This window comes from Schistocerca gregaria, chromosome 2 (genome assembly GCF_023897955.1).
Source record: "Schistocerca gregaria isolate iqSchGreg1 chromosome 2, iqSchGreg1.2, whole genome shotgun sequence".
Lineage (NCBI taxonomy): Eukaryota > Metazoa > Arthropoda > Insecta > Orthoptera > Acrididae > Schistocerca > Schistocerca gregaria.
This window is the reverse complement of record NC_064921.1, coordinates 691,316,129-691,336,380: the sequence shown is the minus strand read 5'-3', so window position 1 is coordinate 691,336,380 and position 20,252 is coordinate 691,316,129. Positions and strand designations below refer to the sequence as shown.

The following is a 20,252-nucleotide window of genomic DNA, read 5'->3' as shown; positions in this document are numbered from 1 at the left end:
AACAACACACAACACATTACACTTTGTGAAGGAAAGTTTGCCTTTAGGCGCGAAGTATGGAAAACAACTTTCCATTCAGGCAGCTGAACATGCCCATCAGAGTCTCCCAGGCTTTCGTGCAATAAAACTTTACTTTACCAATATGAGAATCTGTATAGGACACATTGTCATTGTGATGACCTTATTATGGCTGATAACAAACTTGATGTCTTAGTATTCATCTGAAGGAAATTGGACTGATCAGAATATCATTAATAATCATATGCTGACTGTCCAACAGTTAATAATATAAAGAGGGTTGTTTGTGAAATGATCATCACTGAAGTATGCTTTAATATAAATAAAAGTGAAAAAATATTCAATGGTATTTGAATGTTGGTCAACTTTGTGATGATCAATCAAAGCTTTTTCAAAGTAGGAGAATTCATTCTACCTTGTGCCACTGAGTATTTAAAGCAACATCACCAGGTTAGTACTGTTCCACAATTCCTGGATGTTTTTCCTTGACTGCCACAACACCTCTGCCACTGTCACATCCAAATCTCATGCTACTTTGATGACAGCCATTACCCGTACAATGGCCACTGACATTCCCATTGCCAATACTCCTCCAGTTGCATTAGTTGTCATCAATGTACACCATCATAGTTGTGGCTATCAGCAGCACAGTCTCATCCATCCAAAGGATCTGACATCCCAATGCCTCTCTTTCAGGCCAATGATCAAGGGACTATTGCATGTGTTTCTACACCACCCGGTCAGTGGAGAGGACCGGAGACCATTGGTGGAGGGCACACCAATGGTCTGCAGTACTCTCCATGGAACCAGCAAATTCCAATTGTCTGTGACACCTACTCTGGAATAGAAGAGAGGGCTTTAGTTTCCAAGTTAGAGAACTTCTGGAGACATTCTTCATTTTGGAAGTGCCAACTTAGTAAAATCTGTGTTGTATAAATTTTATTATTTGGGTTTTCCCATGAAGCTGCTGAACCACTTTACTGTTGACTATATGTAGATCTCACCCCTCAAAGAATCAAAAGAATCGACACCTGACAATGTGCTACTGACCTAAACATTCAAATCAACTGATTTCTTGGGACATCTTTAAGAATTATATTAGTAATGTTTATGACAATATTTATTGTTACACTACTACACTATGTTCAACCCCTTTATGCAATAAATGGATCTGAAAATTACAATACAGGAGAAATGGCACAACATATTTACAATAATGAACAGAATGTATGTTCCTGTTCTTTCTTTTAATGTGTCGAACCAAGGTAGGGAATTACTGCATCATAATGGAAGAAAAGCTAATGGGTCCCCTAGATATTCATATGGTCATTGGCAGTATTAATGTGTTACCAAAACTTAACACAATGTGCACTGCCAGACAAAGAAAATGCAAAGCACCCAGAACTGGAAGAGGAAATGTCAATATGGAGTGGATTTTGGAACATATATTGTGTTAGAACAGTAACATTGTTCTTGTGAAACACACCTAACTCTTTACTCACATGAAGTGTTGAGTGGTTTTCATGTGGGATTTCAGATTGATTCCAGATTTCCAGAAGGCTTTTGAAACAGTACCACACAAGCAGCTTTTAGTGAAACTGCATGCATATTGAATATTGTCTGAGTTATGTGACTGGAGTCACAATTTCCTGTCACGGAGGTCACAGTTCATAGTAAAGTAAAACAGACATGATTTCTGGCATTTCCCACAGCCCTCTGTTATTCCTTATCTACATAAATGATTTAGGAGATAATATGAGCAGCTGTTTTAGGTTGTTTACAGATGATGCTGTCATTTATCATTTAGTAAACTCATCAGAAGATCAAAACAAATTGCAAAATGATTTAAAAAAGATATCTGTATGGTGCGAAAAATTGAAAAGTGTGAGCTCATCCACAGAAGTGCTAAAAGGAATCTGTTAAATTTTGGTTACACAATAAATCAGTCAAATCTAAAGTAAATACCTAGGCATTACAAGTACAAACAACTTAAATTGGAAAGAATACATAAAAGATGTTGCGGGAAAGGCAAACCAAAGACTATGTTTTATTGGCAGAACACTTAGAAAATGTAACAGTTCTACTAAAGAGATTGACTACACTGTGCCTATCTGTCCTCTTTTGGACTTCTGCTGCATTGTCTGAGATCTGTACCAAATAGGATTATAGAAGTACATTGAGAAAGTTCAAAGAAGTGCAGCACATTTTGTATTATCATGAAATAGCAAAGAGTGTCACTGACATGATACAGGATTTGAGGTGAACATAATTAAACAAAGGAATTTTTTGTTGCAGTGAATCTTCTCACAGAATTTTCTCCTCCAAATGTGAATATATATATACATAGGGAGGTATTATCATCATAATAAAATATGGGAAATCAGAGCTCAAACGGAAAGGTATAGATGTTCATTTTTCCCACACTCTGTTCGAGATTGGAAAACGAGAGAATTATTGTGAAGGTGGTTCAGTAAACCCTCTGCCAGGTACTCAAGAGTGATTTTCAGAGTATCCATGTAGATGTAGATGTAGATGTTCACTGATTGAGGGTACGTGATGTTATTTCAGTAAAGTTTACATAGAACTTGTCTGGACAACCCACTTACCAATATGATAAATCCCCACTGGCCTAGATGCATGCACTGTTTCAGTTGGGATGGTGTCATGAAGCTGTTGTATCATCTACTGTGCCGAACTGGCCCACAACACTTGTAACTGGTCCTTCATATCCTGGATACTGACACTGGGACCTAGGAACGTCTGAACTAGACCCCCAGATGTTCTAATGGAGGCAGATCTGGGGGCCTTGCTGGCTATGGGAGAAACCTCAACATCACACAGAGGTTTCAAGGAGATAGGCACCTTGTGTGGACAAGGTTTGTCCTGTTGAGCAATGGCATCATAGTACTATCATAAGAGAGGTAACACATGAGGAGGCAAAGGGTCCATGACATGCTGTTGTGGCATCAGGTTTCCCTCGCTCACTACCAGCCGTTCCTAACAGCCTGTCATCAGAAGTAATACTGCTGTGCCTCTCCAAAACATTACAAGAATGGCACTTCTTTCCAAGTCATCACCATACTCACTGAAGCTGTCATATGGGGTAGAGCAGAACTGTGATTCATCGCTGAGCACAATGTATTACCATTCATCAGCAGTCCATACTTTCCAGTCATGACACCACACCAAATGAAGCTGTGGTGGCATACTATTTCCCTATCTGGCTGCTGCTAGTCCCTGACCAGTGGTGCAGGATGATACAGAATGTTGTAGGGACTCCTTTAGTTGGCAGATACAGATGTGATGGGGTTATGGTGTGGTCAGTAGACAATATGATGATACTCCCTTATGATGATCAGAGATGGCCAACCAGAACCTTCAGGACAAGTGCACATGCCCTTGCATTCCCATGCAGTCTAACATCGTGGCACTGTCACATCTGAAAATGCACCCACAAAACTGGATAGTGCACAATTCAAACAGCTGGTCACATAGAGACCCACAATGAGGCCATACTCAAACACTGCCAGGTGCTGATAAAGTTGTCTCACACAAATACAACAACATTGCCACATTCTTTACAGAGAACACTCAATATCTCATGCTCTTCATGACCCTTATGTGCCATTTCAGGCCGGGTAACAACACTAAACACTAACAGTATTAAAGCACCCTGGTGGCCATTTCACCTGTCACTAACTACCACTTTTGTGTCAGACAGTGTGTGTTTGTCCCTTAAAAGAGTCAGTCAATGTGTGATAAAAACAGAAGACAGAAATAGTACTGTGTAGTAGTCAATACAACATATTTATTATTATTATTATTATTATTATTAGTGTTGCCATTGTTATTACTATGTGTTCTTTTTTTATTTTTACTTACCTGATGGATTTGTATGGAAGAATCTCATTGGGGCCTTCATAAGATTAGTGAACATCTTGTTGTGAAGGTTTTTTGAACATGTGACACAGATTTTGTAGAAGGCAAGTGAACGTGTGAATGCTGTTACAAGCAAAGCAACAATAATCCCAACATACAAGGAGATGTAATTTTCTGTGGTCAGCAGTTCATCATGATTTCCTGCTTGGGCTGTTCCATTACTGTGAATAATTATTTCATCCTGAGAAGCTTCACTCACATTATAAAATTCTTTATTATCTGGCAGCATATGTAGTTTCCTTTTTTCTTCCTGAGTAGTCCTGCCAACAAGATTGAATTCCTATAATTAGAAAATTCCTTCACATTAAAGGAACAAATTACATTTTATAATTTAAATTACATTATATGCCAGTCACAATATGAGAGAAGCAGTTTTGAAGCTTAATGATAAAATGATATGTTAAAAAATACCAATATTAGGGCAATTAGATAAAAATGAACGTCTTGTTATTGCTCTTATGTTTGAATTTTTTGATGCCATTTTCGCTTTGAAATACACAATAAATACACTGGAGCATTTTCAGCAATAATATTTTGCTTATTTATTTGTTATTAATGAGAACATTTTTGAAAGTTACAGCTCATAAACATGATATTCCAGAAAACCGGTCATTCTTTCAGTTTCACTTTTAAACAGATAAATATATATGGCAGTGCAATTTCAAAGACAAATGTTGTTAGACAACAGTGTAGCTTTCCATTATTCAATTTGTTCGAAACATAGCACATGTCACATAAACCATGAAATTTTACTTCGGCTGCTTCCAGCTAACATTTATTATTCATTGTCTAAACAATTTTTGTAATTCACTCCAAAAAAATATTTTTATTTGATGTAAAATCACTTACATACAAAATATAAACTATGTTTAACATCTGTAATATTTTGGAAGCTTTGGTAATTAGTTTGTGATTATTTAACATTTTTCTTGAAACCATTTTTGTTCTTGGATTTTTCTACAAGTGAAAACATATGATTTAGTCTAAATTTTCACTAATAGGAAAACTGGATGTCAGTATAATAATTAATATGATAATGGAGATTTCCACAATGTTTCTGGTGCACATACATAGGTTATAAATATAGTAGAAGACGCACCAGATGTCAGTCACTGACTCAGATCAGATTTGGACTTCTCTGCAAGCAGTTCAGTACATATCTCTGGTTATGCAAGTGCACTAAAATATCCAAGTTGTTCATATATTTTCTAGGCATCATGTTTCTGTGAGTCAGTGTTCAACAGATTGTAATTTTTTTTTCTGTGCAAAAGTTACCTTTTAAATAATTCAAAAGGTAGAAGACATTTGTTTTAACTGAACAAAAGTTCCAGAGCATTAATGAGATGAAAATGACAGCAGAACTTAGTAGTATGAGAAGAGTAACTTTTTAGTTGACTGATCTGTCTAGAATATTGAAGATTAGAACACTGTCTCTTTTATGTTCACAGCAATGTAGATAAAGTGAAGGTAAACTAAAGAAACAAAAGACTCGAAAAGAAAAAGAGGTAATACATGAAAAATAAGAAAGGGCAGACCCAAATAGAACATATTGTGAAACCTTAATTTGGAGGGAAAATGATCTATGAAACGAGACAGAACTGAAGACTTTTTCCAAACAGGACACCAAGCAAAAGATGAAGATAAGTAAAATTTGCATTTTCATTTCCCTGAAAAACTGAGATTTCCAGCTGCTACATGGAAATGTGTATATGTCAGAATGACAATAAAATCTGTTTACAGTGACTTTTTTTTTTAATATTCTGATATTATTTTATTCAAATGAAGAACAGCATGGTCTTTGGTAGATCTTGTATTACCTGCAAGGACTCTGTGTCTTAGGAGAGATTAAATATAGGAAAATTATTTATTTATTATGCAGTGTCTTCCCATTCATATGACACATGTGGACTTATTTTGACAGCTATCATCTTCTCCACTGAAAAAACTCAGTTCCATATAGCTGGCCACTGAAGGACAGTACTTCTGCACTGACAAGGATTCCCTTGCCCAATATGTCAGAGGTCTCACTGTGGTTTTCACAAACAGGCGCTATACCCTAAACCTAGTCCACGGACAGATTTCCCATGCCATATCATCACACATGCATAACCCTCCCACCAACCCCAACAGGAGTCAAATCCAAGATGAATATCCAGGTGCACGAACTGTCTGATAAAGTCACCAAGCACATCTTACACAGTTCTGTGACAGGCTTACCCTATCCCACTGGAGGCAGGATCACCTGCAAAAGCAGCCATAGCATACACCATCATTACTGTAATTTCTCTATATCATTTTATGTGGACATTATCACCAACAAGCTGTGTATCCAAATAAATGGCCGTCGGCCAAACTGTGGCCAAGAACAGAAATGACCACCCAGGGGTGGGGCACACTACTGAGCACATCATCCTTAATTTTAGGGGTTTCTTCACAACCCATGCCATCTGAACCCCGAAAGTCATTACTTTCCTCACACACCTTGTATATACTTCAGACTGATTTTTTATCTGTAGAACAGAAGTGCCTTTTGAGGTCAAAAATTCCCAGATGGAAGTGGCTGTGTGACATGAGACACTGTTATGATGCAGCATCCATTTGCTTGCAATGTCCAGTCTCACTCAATTCACCCTTTTCCTGAGCCTTTACACGACATATTTGTAAAACACTTCATTGACAGTTTGTTCTGAAGGAACAGCCTAACAAGAGCATGCACATGTTTGACATTTTCACAGGTTTTCGTAGTTGTATGTCTCCCTGAGTAAGGTTCGTCTTTAACATATTCTCAGGCTCCCAAAAATAATTTGTGCCAGCAGAAACTTGTGCTCTTGATAAGGAATGTTTCCCACAGGACTGTTTCAACTCTTCAAATGTCACACTCATGGATTTCCCATGTTTTACACAACATTTTATGGCATAATGTTGCTCTAAATTTTGATGTTCCATTTTTGTAACAAAAACAGAACTTCACTGATGTCACTCTCCAAAATCACATGATTGCTGTATGGAGCTGTAACTTGAACTGAGCATCTTGAAGGGATGAACACACTGGTCTACACATGTAGATGACCATAGTGTTGCTAGATCATTCACAGTGTTGTCTGTCTCATTATTTTTCTCATAGATCTTGTAGATGAAAGATATCCTTACAAAACATCCTCCTGGCCTCAACCTCCACATGCATTCTGCTCCACACCCATCTCCTTTCTGCTCCCAGAATCTAACTTCACTGATCCTCTACAAAACATATATGCCTAATGACCGGAAATTTGCACATACAGTACCGATACACAAGTATGCAATTGAAAGTAATCTACTGGAGTATACACCCAATCACTGACACTGATTTGCAGTAGTATTTTGGAACATATACTGTGTTCAAACATTATGTCATGCCTCAAAGAAAATGATCTGCTGCAATAAAGCACAGATTGAGAAAATACCATTCTTGTGAAACACAACTGGCTTTTTATTCACATGAAGTACTAATGCTATAAGCAGAATACTGGAAGTTCCAAATTTCTAGATTCCATAATTCTAGATTTACAGGTTGCATTTGAGATCATTTCACACAAGTGGCTTCTAATCAGATTGTGTTACTACGGAGTACCATCTTAGTTGCATGACTTCATTCACTGATTTCCTGTTAGAAGGGTCACAGTTCATAGTGAATGATGGGAAGTCACTGAGTAAGGCTGAAGCAATATCTGACATTCCCCAAGGAACTGTTACAGAGCCTCTATTGCTCCTGCTCCTAATCTATACAAATGGCATAAGAGAAAATCAGAGGAGCCCTCTTAGATTGATTGCAGATAATGTAATCATCTATTATTTAGTGAAGTCATCAGAAAATGACAATATATTGCAAAATGATTTATTGTGATATGGCTGGCCACACAACTTTCCAGTCTCTGGTGCAGATCTTTCATCAAGCACGCCATTTTATATGATTGCTAAAACTGGAGCTACTTCATTAATATACATCAGTCTGAAATTGCTGTACCACAATAACATATTTAAAGGATAATAGTATGTCCATACATATGTGTTTCACTGAGGGTGTTTACTCCGAAGTTATTCATGTTACCAGCTGTTCTTGAATTGAATTCTGCAACATTTATTGCATCTTCATTCGTGAAGGAATTTTGGAAAGCCGTGTTAAGTAACTGTACTTTAGTGACACTGTCATTGATAAAGGCCAACCAGCAGCACTGTCACTATCATGCAGTGAAGGTTTTGATTGTATCTTGTCACTGGTATACATTAAATATCACCAGAATCTCTTTCGATTTTCTGCCAGTTTTCAAGACAGAGTTTAATTGAGGAAACTATTAAAAACATTTTGCATTGACGCTTGCAGTAAATTTTGAGCTTCTGTAAAACATTGCTGATCTTGGAGGTTTTGCAAAATTTGCTTGAACTGACAGGTCACAGAACACACAGTTATATGTTACTGCAGGGTGTGACTACATCACAAGCACATGAGGCTGCTTATCAACAGGACACCATTCAGGTAATGGCACAGATATTCTCCTGTAATATTTAATCAAATGGATGCAATTATGCAGATGACATATCTGCCAAAGTCTCTTAGCCAGGAATTTGCTGTCTAGTAATGTGCTTCCATTTATTATCTTACAACATCTAGCAGGTGACTTTTGATGACACTACACCACCCCTTCGAACCAAAGTTGTGTCAGAATGGATTCAGGAATATTCCACACCCATGAATACATTTTGTGGCAGCACATGTCATCTGGCATCAGTGCCATCAAGTACATTAGGCTTGACCCTGAGCAAGATTTGCATGCCTTGGAGTCAACTCTAACGAATCTCCATGAGCCATGGATGACAACTGCTCCCCAATGCTTTCACTGACCTGCTGTAGTCCATACTGTAATGCACAGCCACACCATCATGAGGAAAGGAGATGTTGCATGCTACTTGGTGTGTGAATGCTATCAGTAATAACTTGCAACAATAAATCATTATCCACTGAGAATACCAACAACTAATTCAGTAATTACAAATAATGAAAAAATGAAACTTAATTTCTAATGTTCATTACACATAATTAAAATCTCCTTCTTTAAGGTAGCATAAACTTGGTGGTATACATAAACTTACCAATATGACACATAGTAGTCAGATCCACTAGCCAGTATCTGAGCCAATGCAAACAAGATGAGCATCAAAAGAATGACAAAGTAGTTGGTTCCTGATCTGAAGTAGCCAACGTATGGTGATGTTTTCACAACTCCTTTGGTTGTGGCCTCTATCATATCAGGTGCTTCTTCATCCTCTTCCTCACCAATAGCTGGTCCATGGTATGAAGAGACACTCTTTAATAAAGAGAGATATATTATCTATAACATATCACTTTCAGTATAATGGATGCAGAGATACCAACCAATCATGGATAATTATTTGACTGCATTTATTAATAGACAAAATAATGGTAAACACAAAGAATGAGGTAAAAGTAGAGGGAAAGGTGAAAAAATAGAGAAAAGGAAACAGCTGTATAGTACTGCAGTGAGCAAAGTGATTATCATGAAGCCTACAGAAGACATTGAGTATAAGAAAATTAATACAAGTGTTGGACAAAATATGCAATCCTAAAGTACATATTATTATTTGTGGAGATTTAAATATCAATATGATGAAAATGGGTGAAGTCAGCACCAGTTTCTTGAATATCTTGTACAGTTATGGGATCTCACAATGGGTAACAAATGCCACAAGAGTAACCAAACACTCATCTTCAATAATTGACCATATTCTAACAGATATTAACGATAAGTGCTATGAAGTAACTGTTAAAAACCTTGGAATATCAGACCACTTTGGTCAACGTTCAAAACTTAAAATATCTACGAAGTTACAAGCAAAAGTGCTTAGCTACGGAAGGGTTTTTTCTGAATCAAAAATGTTGAATTTGCAACACAGATGACTGATCAGACATGGAAGTATATTCAGGAACACATGTAAACGAAAAATTCAACAAATTCATGAATATATTCAAGTTAAAATTTGAGGAAACATTTCGTAAAGTAGTACATTCTGTTGGGGGATCTAGTAGGAAGACTTGGGTAACAAAAGGTATCAGAAAATCCTCTGAAACACTCAAATATCTGAGATCTATAAAAAATGATAAGAGTGACTGAGCCTTCTTACAGTTTTCTCTCAGGTACAAGAGAACATACAGAAAACTGTTGCAGGAAGCAAAGAGAATCCAAAATGAAAAGACCATACCAAACTCATACAATAGAAGCAGAGCAATTTGGAATATAGTAAAACAAGAAACTGGTAACTCAAAATCAAGGCATATGAACATAAAAATTAGAAATAAAGGTAGTTTAATAGATAATCCTAAGGGACTGGCAAACTTTATAAACAACTACTTTAGTAATATAGCAACAAAACTGCAAGAAAAGCTTCCTAAAACACAACACACAATGGCAAAGAACTATGTGTCTCACACAATGCTACTGCTACCCACCAATGGAGAGGAAATCAGTAGCATTGTACATAAATTCAAGAGTAAATCATTCACAGGTTTAGATGAAGTTCCAATGTGTATACTAAAAGACTACATTAGCAGCATAAAAGAACCCTTAGCAGACATTATAAATGAGTTATTCTCATCAGGTTGCTTCACTAATTATCTAAAGCATGCAGAAATTCTTCCCATACACATAAAAGGTGATACAGAAAATGTAGAGAATTACAGACCAGTTTCATTGCTGTCTTCTTTTTCAAAACTAATGGAAACTATTATGAAATACAGAATTATGGACTACTTAAATAAATACCAACTCCTATGCAAAGAACAGTTTGGTTTCAGGACTGGAAAGAGAACAGAAGCAGCTATAGAAAAAATTACAAGAGTAATTCTAGAAGCTCTAGATAAAGGAAAACAAGTAACAGGCATTTTCCTAGATCTCAGTAAAGCATTTGATATAGTTGACCATGAAATAGTGCTAGGTAAACTTGAAGCACTAGGAATCAGAGGGGTTGTAAATAAATAGTTTAGATTTTACATTGCAGAAAGAGTGCAGAAGGTGGAGATATCTCAAATTTCAAGTAGCTCAAATTATTTAGTGAAACATCTTTCAGATGAAGAATATTTGAACATTGGAATAACTCAAGGGAGTGTGTTAGGCCCAGTACTATTTCTTATTTATATTAATGACTTCCCACAGTCGGTAACACAAGGTGAAACAGTGTTATTTGCTGATGACAGCAGTATAATAATTACAGACACCAAGCAAGGTGGCGCACTGGTTAGACACTGGACTGGTGAGGGCGACGCTTCAATCCCGCGTCCGGCCATCCTGATTTAGGTTTTCCATGATTTCCCTAAATCGCTCCAGGCAAATGCCGGGATGGTTCCTTTCAAAGGGCACGGCCGACTTCCTTCCCCATCCTTCCCTAATCCGATGAGACCGATGACCTCGCTGTCTGGTCTCCTTCCCCAAAACAACCAACCAATTACAGACAGGACACCAGAAATGTTAAACTTAAAAGCTGAAAAGGCACTTATGGCAGATCACAACTGGTCAAATGACAACAAAGTAACCCTTAATGTTAAAAAGATTAATAACATAAACTTCTGTATAAATAAAAACCCAAATATGATAAAACTGAAAGTTCAAAATGAAACCATAGTGTGTGTAGCCAGCACAAAATTTTTGGGTATGTATGTTGATCAACAATTAAAATGGGATGAACATATTAGGATGCTTGGCAAAAAAATTAGCACAGCATGCTATGCCTTATGAATATTAGTCACTGTGTGCAATAGTTCATGCCAGAGAATTACATGCTTTGCACAGATACATTCTATAATAAGTTACAGCATAACATTCTGGGGTGCAAATGCCCAAAATATGAAATATGTGTTCAGATTGCAAAAACGAGCTATCTGAATAATGTGCAAGAAAGAGTACTACAGTTTTCATTCATAAAAATGTTGAGCAATATTTAGCAAATAGCTGCATACATGATCACCAAACTAGAAACAGTAATTGCTTGTACCTAGACAGAAATAATAAAACTAAAACCCAAACCACTATGTTTTACCAAGGTGTCAAGATATACAATAAACTGTCAAAAGAAATCGAAAACATAAAGGAACTCTGTAAATTTAAAGCATTCCTTAATGAATATTTATTAAAAAATAGTTTTTACTCAATTAGAGAATTCATACAGCATAAAATTGGCATAAATAAATAATCAAGTTAATCAATTATAAAGTGGACATTCTAGATTGTAATTCACCCATACAAGTATTAGAGGAATCTTGTGATCTATTTCTTTTGATAGAAGCAAGTTCTTCCGTGTTATGTCATTCAATGAAAAATTGTGTGTGTAATATACATATATACATTATGAATTTATTAATGATATAAATAAAATAGAAAGAAACATTCCACATGGGAAAAATATGTTAAAAACAACGATTCCATGACTTACCAAGTGGGAAAGCGCTGGCAGATAGGCACAATAAAAAAAACACGCAAACACACACACACAAAATTTTGAGCTTTCACAACCCACGATTGATTCGTCAGGAAAGAGGGAAGGAGAGGGAAAGATGAAAGGATGTGGGTTTTAAGGGAGAGGGTAAGGAGTCATTCCAATCCCAGGAGTGGAAAGACTTACCTTAGGGGGAAAAAAGGACAGGAATACACTCACACACACACATATCAATCCACACATATACAGACACAAGCAGACATATTTAAAGGCAAAGAGTTTGGGCAGAGATGTCAGTCGAAGTGGAAGTGCAGAGGCAAAGTGATGTTGAATGACAGGTGAGGTATAAGTGGTGGCAACTTGAAATTAGCGGAGATTGAGACCTGGTGGATAACGGGAAGAGAGGATATATTGAAGGGCAAGTTCCCATCTCCGGAGTTCGGATAGGTTGGTGTTAGTAGGAAGTATCCAGATAACCCGGACGGTGTAACAATGTGCCAAGATGTGCTGGCCGTGCACCAAGGCATGTTTAGCCACAGGGTGATCCTCATTACCAACAAACACTGTCTGTCTGTGTCCATTCATGTGAATGGACAGTTTGTTGCTGGTCATTCCCACATAGAAAGCATCACAGTGTAGGCAGGTCAGTTGGTAAATCACATGGGGGATATGGAATGGGTGGCAGCTGTCATAATGGAGGTACTGTTGGTTGTTGGTGGGTTTGATGTTGACGCATGTGTGAAGCTGGCCATTGGACAGATGGAGGTCAACGTCAAGGAAAGTGGCATGGGATTTGGAGTAGGACCAGGTGAATCTGATGGAACCAAAGGAGTTGAGGTTGGAGAGGAAATTCTGGAGTTCTCTTTCACTGTGAGTCCAGGTCATGAAGGTGTCATCAATAAATCTGTACCAAACTTTGGGTTGGCAGGCTTGGGTAACCAAGAAGGCCTCCTCTAAGCGACCCATAAATATTTATTTTTTATTTTTTATTTATTTTATTTTATTTTTATTTTTATAATTTTTTATTTTATTTTATTTATTTTTTATTTCTTTATTTATTATATATAGATTGTATTTCATTATCTTATGTGACAAAATAATGTACATATGTATGTATAATGATGACATTCATACAAAGAAATTTGTTTATGGATGAATAAAAAAATAAAAAAAGAAGTACCTAGGTATATTAATAGACCAAGCAAGAGAGAAAAACCTGAAGCCACAAGGAAAGTTCAACAGCTGATCTTGGAAGTACACAGGGCCAGGTTTATGCACAGGCCAGGTAGACTCAGGCTAGGGTGTGGAGAAAAATGGGAGTACCAAGGTACCTTGATTGGCACTTGCAGTTTCAGTAGTACACAGTAGTACACAGGGCCAGGTTTATGCACAGGCCAGGTAGACTCAGGCTAGGGTGTGGAGAAAAATGGGAGTACCAAGGTACCTTGATTGGCACTTGCAGTTTCAGTAGACTTCATCACATGTAAAAAAAATTCAATTTTATTTGAAAACATGAAAGGGCAACCAGCAGCACTGTCACTAGAGTGACATTTGGTGCATCACTGAGAACAGTTGGAGGGCTATTGTTAATGTCACAGGTCACAACAGCTGTGTCCTTGTGTTTTGCATTGGTTTATGTGCAAGCTGCTTTTGTTGTCACTTGTCACTGTTGTGCATGTTAGCAAATATTATTTTTAAAAGGTAATCTACCAAACACTGTGAGAGGCATGAGGATGCTAATTAGTATACAAAACATGAAATGAACTACTGAATCAAACAAGAAAGGCATCATTTGAAGTAAAAGTGTGCAATTAATGATTTGTTTCCTTTAAGTGATTCCACTACTGACTACATTTTTTTTTTTTTTTTGGCAACATGAAAATTTAATTTTCTAGTGCAATGTAAAAAGGGAGAAAAATAAAAACAGCAAAAGCATAAAAATAAACTATAGGTAAGGGAGGAGAGGGGAGCACTGGGAAGTATCTGACCCAGGGTGCTGCTATCTATGAATCCAGCTTTGGGAATGCCAGAAGAATAACTACAAAGAAAAATTTTCCATATTTAGGACACTGTTAGAGAAGAAAGTTGCTAAAACTAAGTGCCACACGCAGGTATAGGAGCCCATAAAAGAAATGTGGATCCTGAAATAAACTTTGTAAAAGGATCTCAGGAACACTGAGCAAAAATAATGCATTATGAATGAAAGGTCATCATTTTGAGAAGCTTTAGACTTAAAGTTAACTTATCTTGTTGCCTTTCACATCATTAACATCTATACAGATGTGTAATGTCACATAAAAACTCATCAAAAAATTGAAATTGCATACAAGGTAATTAAGCTGTTTCCTGACATATATTTATTCAAAACACGCATTTTTGAGTGATCATCCTTTGTGCTCACGCAGAAAAAAGTACAAAATGATGAACATGTTGCATTAAATCACGAACATCACAGTGCTAAGTGGTTAAACCATAAAGCATAAATGCAAACATCTGCTTAATGATGTACTTTGCCACCACTTTTGTTATATGCTCACCACCATTAAAGTGTTATTTTAGGCTTGATAAGAGAAACAGAGACATGAAAAATGAGTTTACTTCCCCAACTGACATCACAAGCTTATTAGAAGTCGATTCAGTGAATTTCTGTACACCATGTGAAATGCATATTTGAAAGACAGCTTAGGTGCTACAGTTTGCTTCATGTCCTCTATAATTGGTGCCAATTTTTACAATCTACAGTGTGCAGGATGTGAGGTACAATGTATATACATGGGTCTTTAGTTACTGCAACTGTATCATGTCAAATTTGAACATGTAAGTCTTAAAAGAGTACTATCACAAAACCCTTGTTATATTTCCATGTGACGTCTCTGTCATGTCATATCATCTGCACAAAAAGCATATTTTCACTACTTCAAAAAGTGCTTTCACCCATACCTGCACTCTCTTCACTTAAGGGCCACTCCCACTCTCCACACATCCAGTAGGTGAGCTCATTTTATGTGTGTTAGTGAGGTCTGGTGGCTGCACTGGCTATTGGGTGACTTAACACGTTGCAGGCCAATAAGAATTCATAAGCCAGAAATGGGCTACGTTTCCCCGATTATGACAAAGCATGTTCTTTGAGACGCAGTGTTTTAATTTAAAATGTTAACAATTGATATTGTTGCTGAATATAAAAGAAATATGGATCCTGAAATAAACTTTGTAAAAAGATCTCAGGAACACTGAGCAAAAATAATGCATTATGAGACTAAGTTATAAGTGGTACAGGAAAAGGTGGTGGCTGTGCCCCATCGTCATGCATTGGCTTGGTCTGGGACGCTTTGTGCCAACTGTTTTTCCATTATTGCTGCAAGCTAGCAGTAGTTGCACCAAAATTGCATGGTGAAGCTAAATGTTGCAAGTTGTCTTGGCAATACTGATTGTGGATCACGCCAGCATTTCCTCTCTCCAAAATGGCCTAAACTACACTACCGCCTGTGGTGCAAACCATTTGTCTTTTGAGCCACTTGTAACTTGTTCAGACACATCAAATGTAATAGGAAGAAAACAGGATGATAAAAAGTGAGGTGATGGGTAAGAACTTAGAATCAAGGTAAACATTACCAGGAAGAAATGTAAAATTGGAGAATTTTCAGCATTGATCCTATGGATTTTTCACAGGGGCAAAGAATTTGTGGTGTAGCATTGCAAAAAATATAAAACTGGAGAATGTAAAATCGAAGTTCCACTGTACTGTTGCATTCCATCCAGAATTTTCTGTTGTTTGATTCTGCATACACAGTTAGTTATATACATGTTTCATCAATCATATTTATGATGATTTGATATGTTGTGCAATGTGTCAGTAGGTTTACAAATAATATACATTTTTATCTTCATGTTTTCATGGCATATTTCTTGATATATAATGTTTCTGAAAATGGTTATGAACATTGTCTGAAATTCATAGATCAAAATACATTTCCTTTGTGACAGTATGACTAAATTTTAATTAAATTTTTACTTTAATTTAAATTAACTATAAAATTTAATAATGTAAGCTAACCACATAAGACATTTATTCTGTTCATAAATATATCGAAAGAGCAGTAGCTGTCAAATAGAAACGACTCTGATTTGTTTTTAAGATGCATGATTTGCCACCACCTTTACCTCACAATGGTGGTTGTCAAATATTTTTGTGGTTGCATACTTTGCTCCTGTCTGTGCAAGAGAAACAATAAATTGTGGATAGTGGGGGCTAATTTTATTCCTTGTGTTAGTTTTATGAATGCTAGTATTAATCCAGAATTGTGAACAGTCCTTACAACAAACATCACCAGAGACTGAATGTACCATGAGGCTGTTGTCATTGTGCATAATTCCTTAAGCAGATGCAAACATGAGGTATGAGGATGGGTGGCAGATATCAATACAGCATGTTCCTGTGCAATGAATAATTTGTATGTGCATGTAGAATTATCCCACGTGCTATTAATAAATGGAAGTACACAGTGCGAGCCAATTTTTGCATACTTTCCCCTCAAAATCAGCAATTACATGCAGAGAAAGTATCTCTGAACTCAAGAATTTCAGAAGAGATATAATAAGTGGCTTCCAGTTCTCATCAACATACACATGCAGGAATTTTGAACATTCAGTGTTTAGACATCTTTTTCTCCCCCTCCACCAAATCCCCCCCCTCCCCCCCCCCCCCCCCCCCTCCGCCGTGCCTTACTGTTATTGATTGCAATATACAGTGCCACTTTCAGAACTGACTGAACTTAGCTTCTTCTACGTTAAGTAATAGGCCATTTACCAAGAACCGATCCTTAGTTTTTCTAAATATTTCATTCATTGTTCCTCCTGTTGTCAAACTTCTGTTAGACTTGATTTGACTCTTGCATCAACAGCAAAGAGCACATGGAGGTGCTCCAGAAAATCCATTACATTTCATTAACAAATGTGTGTACAAATTTAACTTCCCACTGAAGCTTGGCAAAATAACCAGAAGTCCCTAAACAAAAGTTATACAACTTTCATCGTCATGGTAGCATGCACATGTAAAAAGTTTACCTGTACTGTAAATTTATACAGTTTCCTGTATGTGAACATACTCTTCATTGTAGTAAAAGTGCTACAATTTATTGCGCTGTGCTAGTCTTTCATATTCTCCTCGGTTCCTGATGCACTGAATTGCTCATATTTGTAATAAACGAAAATGAGGGAAGACAACTACTCACATGTAGCTGATTGATGGGTGGTGCAAGTGAGTGGTTGTTTTTCTTCACTTCTGTTGACTATTTACAACATAAAATTATCGTTATTGTAGTATTAAGATACAGTTTTGTATTCTGTTAATACTAGTTTCTTATAAACATGGAACAACTTCTTGCAGTTCTCTCTTGATCTCCTTCAGTTTGCAGTTATAATTGGGCAACTGCATATCACTTCATCAGTATTAATATCCAGTTCAAGTAGTTGTACATACATCTTTACTCATATTTTAGGTAACAACCTTCTGACAGAATTAATTGGAATGTAAAACATAAGTAAGGCAATGTCTAATGAGGCTTAATAAGACTATGATATGATTGGTGTGAAATTGTATCTTTTTTAATGTTTTTGCAGAATAAATGAGATTACTCCCATTTCACAACAAGAAGGAACTTCAAAAATAATAATGTCTAAATGTATGGAACTTAAACTTTAAAATCATGGCACACACAAATTATAAGTGTCATAGGAGACATAAGTTCACACTGAAGTTGTCTCAGTTCTTCTAGAGATTTGTTTCAGTGTAAATGAAGTGAATATGTCATAAGAGGTGTGCCAAATCAGTGGATTCAATCATATTTGGAATATGGCTCTCAGGCAACTGAAATTAAGTACATGAAAGGAAAGGAAATAAACTCCAGTTACACCTTTCAGAACCATGTGGACTAAGTCATGGTGTTCCACAGGGCTCCATTTTAGATCCTCTTTTAATTTGTGTACATTAATGATTTCCCATCGCACATTAGGGATTCTGAACCAGTACTGATTGCAGATGACACCAATTTATTGACTGAAGGAAATAAATAAGAAAATCTTACTGCATCTGCAAAAGATATTACAAAAGGATTGTCTGAATAATTTAACAAAAACTGGCTAATAATTAATCCCCAAAAAATGGTACTCATGAATTTCCACACTGATCACAATAAAAATGCGGCACAACCCGTAATATGTATGGATAACCAAAACATTAGTGCTGTCAATGAAACTAAATTTCTTGGAATTCATATCCAGGAAAATCTTAAATGGAGCACTCATATCACATCCTTAAATTCAAAACTAGCAAAAATTAACTATGTAGTAAGAATTCTTTGCAACTATAGTAGTGCAGAAACAATTATGGCTATATATTTGGATCATGTACATTCAATACTGAAGTAGGGTACCATTTTCTGGGAATGTACACCAGGCCATAATAGTTTTCAGGAAACAAACGGAAAATCATGAGAATAATGAAACAAGTGAGCAGCAGAAAACCATGCAAACTTTTTCTTTAAAGAACTAAAGATCTTACCCCTTCCCTGCATTTATAAACTGGAAGTTGTCATGCATGTCAAAAAAAGCATACTGATAAAAGAAAACCTTTTTCCTCAAAACAAAAGTGTCCATGATTACAGTACCAGGGCAGACAGTGACATACATGTTAATCATTGTAACATCACTTTATGCCAAAAGGTGTATATCATGCAGGAACAGAACTATACAACAGATTACCAAGACATATAAAATCTTCTCCTGAACTAGAGAGCTTTAAACCATCTGTGACAGCCTACCTTCTGAAAAACTGCTACTATTCAATCTCACAGTATCTTACGCAAGAAAAAATGTAATTTGTATCTTTAATTGTAGAAGTAAGTTATAAATATACAGTATTTTTAAAAAAAATTTAATTATTAACTGTATAGATCCAATTTGTTATAAAAATTCTAATAATGTATGTTTGACATTTGAAAAACCAATACATAAAACGGTTTTCTGTCCAATATCCTGTGTACAATATATGTACTGAAAAAGAGATTTATATGGACAAATAAATAACTTAATTAGGTTTAAGAGGCTCTTAATTTTTTTTTCCCTTGTCAAACAACAACTGCTCTGTACGACAATCTTCTGGGTTGGGAGAGAAGTGTTGCCAGCAGTCAGAGTGATTTACAGTGTCAAAACCATCAGTGTACATTTGTTCAGAATATCACCCTGGTTCAAAATACATGTATTTGTTACTACTCTAACAACAGTGATTGAAAATATTATCTTTATTAGACTACCAAAAAGAGCTATTTTTGCAACTATGTGCAGTTTTGGAACAAATGGATGACATATTTAAAATTATTTCATATTTCCCTTATAGGATCGTCACTCTAATTTCACCTCATGAAGAGTACAAATGTGACTCTACCACACATTTTATAATGATATGCAGAGTATAAATATAGATTTCAATTAGATAAGTAGATGAATTTCATTATTACAAAACCTACTGGATATTCGCTTTTGCTCTCTTACGATGTGTAACTTTTCAGAAATGTATAAAAATATTATTTGTGACACTGTTGTGAAACAGTCATGACATTATTAATCATTTTGAGCCCCACAGCTGAATAGTGTAACTGTTAATAAAAACCACAACAGTATTTCAGAAATGTTTATTACACCACAATGAGTTTCATTCTAAATAAATGTCTTTTGGTAAGCAAAAGTTCACCAATAGTCTTTGCAACTAATTCTTGCAAAGTGGGAGAAATGTGGCTGTGTCATTACTCAAAACTGTA

At 36.2% G+C, this 20,252-nt stretch overlaps 1 protein-coding gene across 1 annotated transcript in view; it reads right to left on the bottom strand.

Annotated features, from left to right (window-relative positions):
* Positions 1-20,252, bottom strand: part of LOC126334775 (ATP-binding cassette sub-family C member 4-like) — a 286,690-nt gene that overhangs the window by 64,834 nt on the left and 201,604 nt on the right. Inside the window, exons 13-14 of the mRNA XM_049997363.1 lie at positions 9,085-9,299; positions 3,901-4,217 (exon numbers count right to left, since the gene is read on the bottom strand). Coding sequence (XP_049853320.1) covers positions 3,901-4,217; positions 9,085-9,299 — 532 coding nt within the window. The remainder of the gene's footprint in view (positions 1-3,900; positions 4,218-9,084; positions 9,300-20,252) is intronic.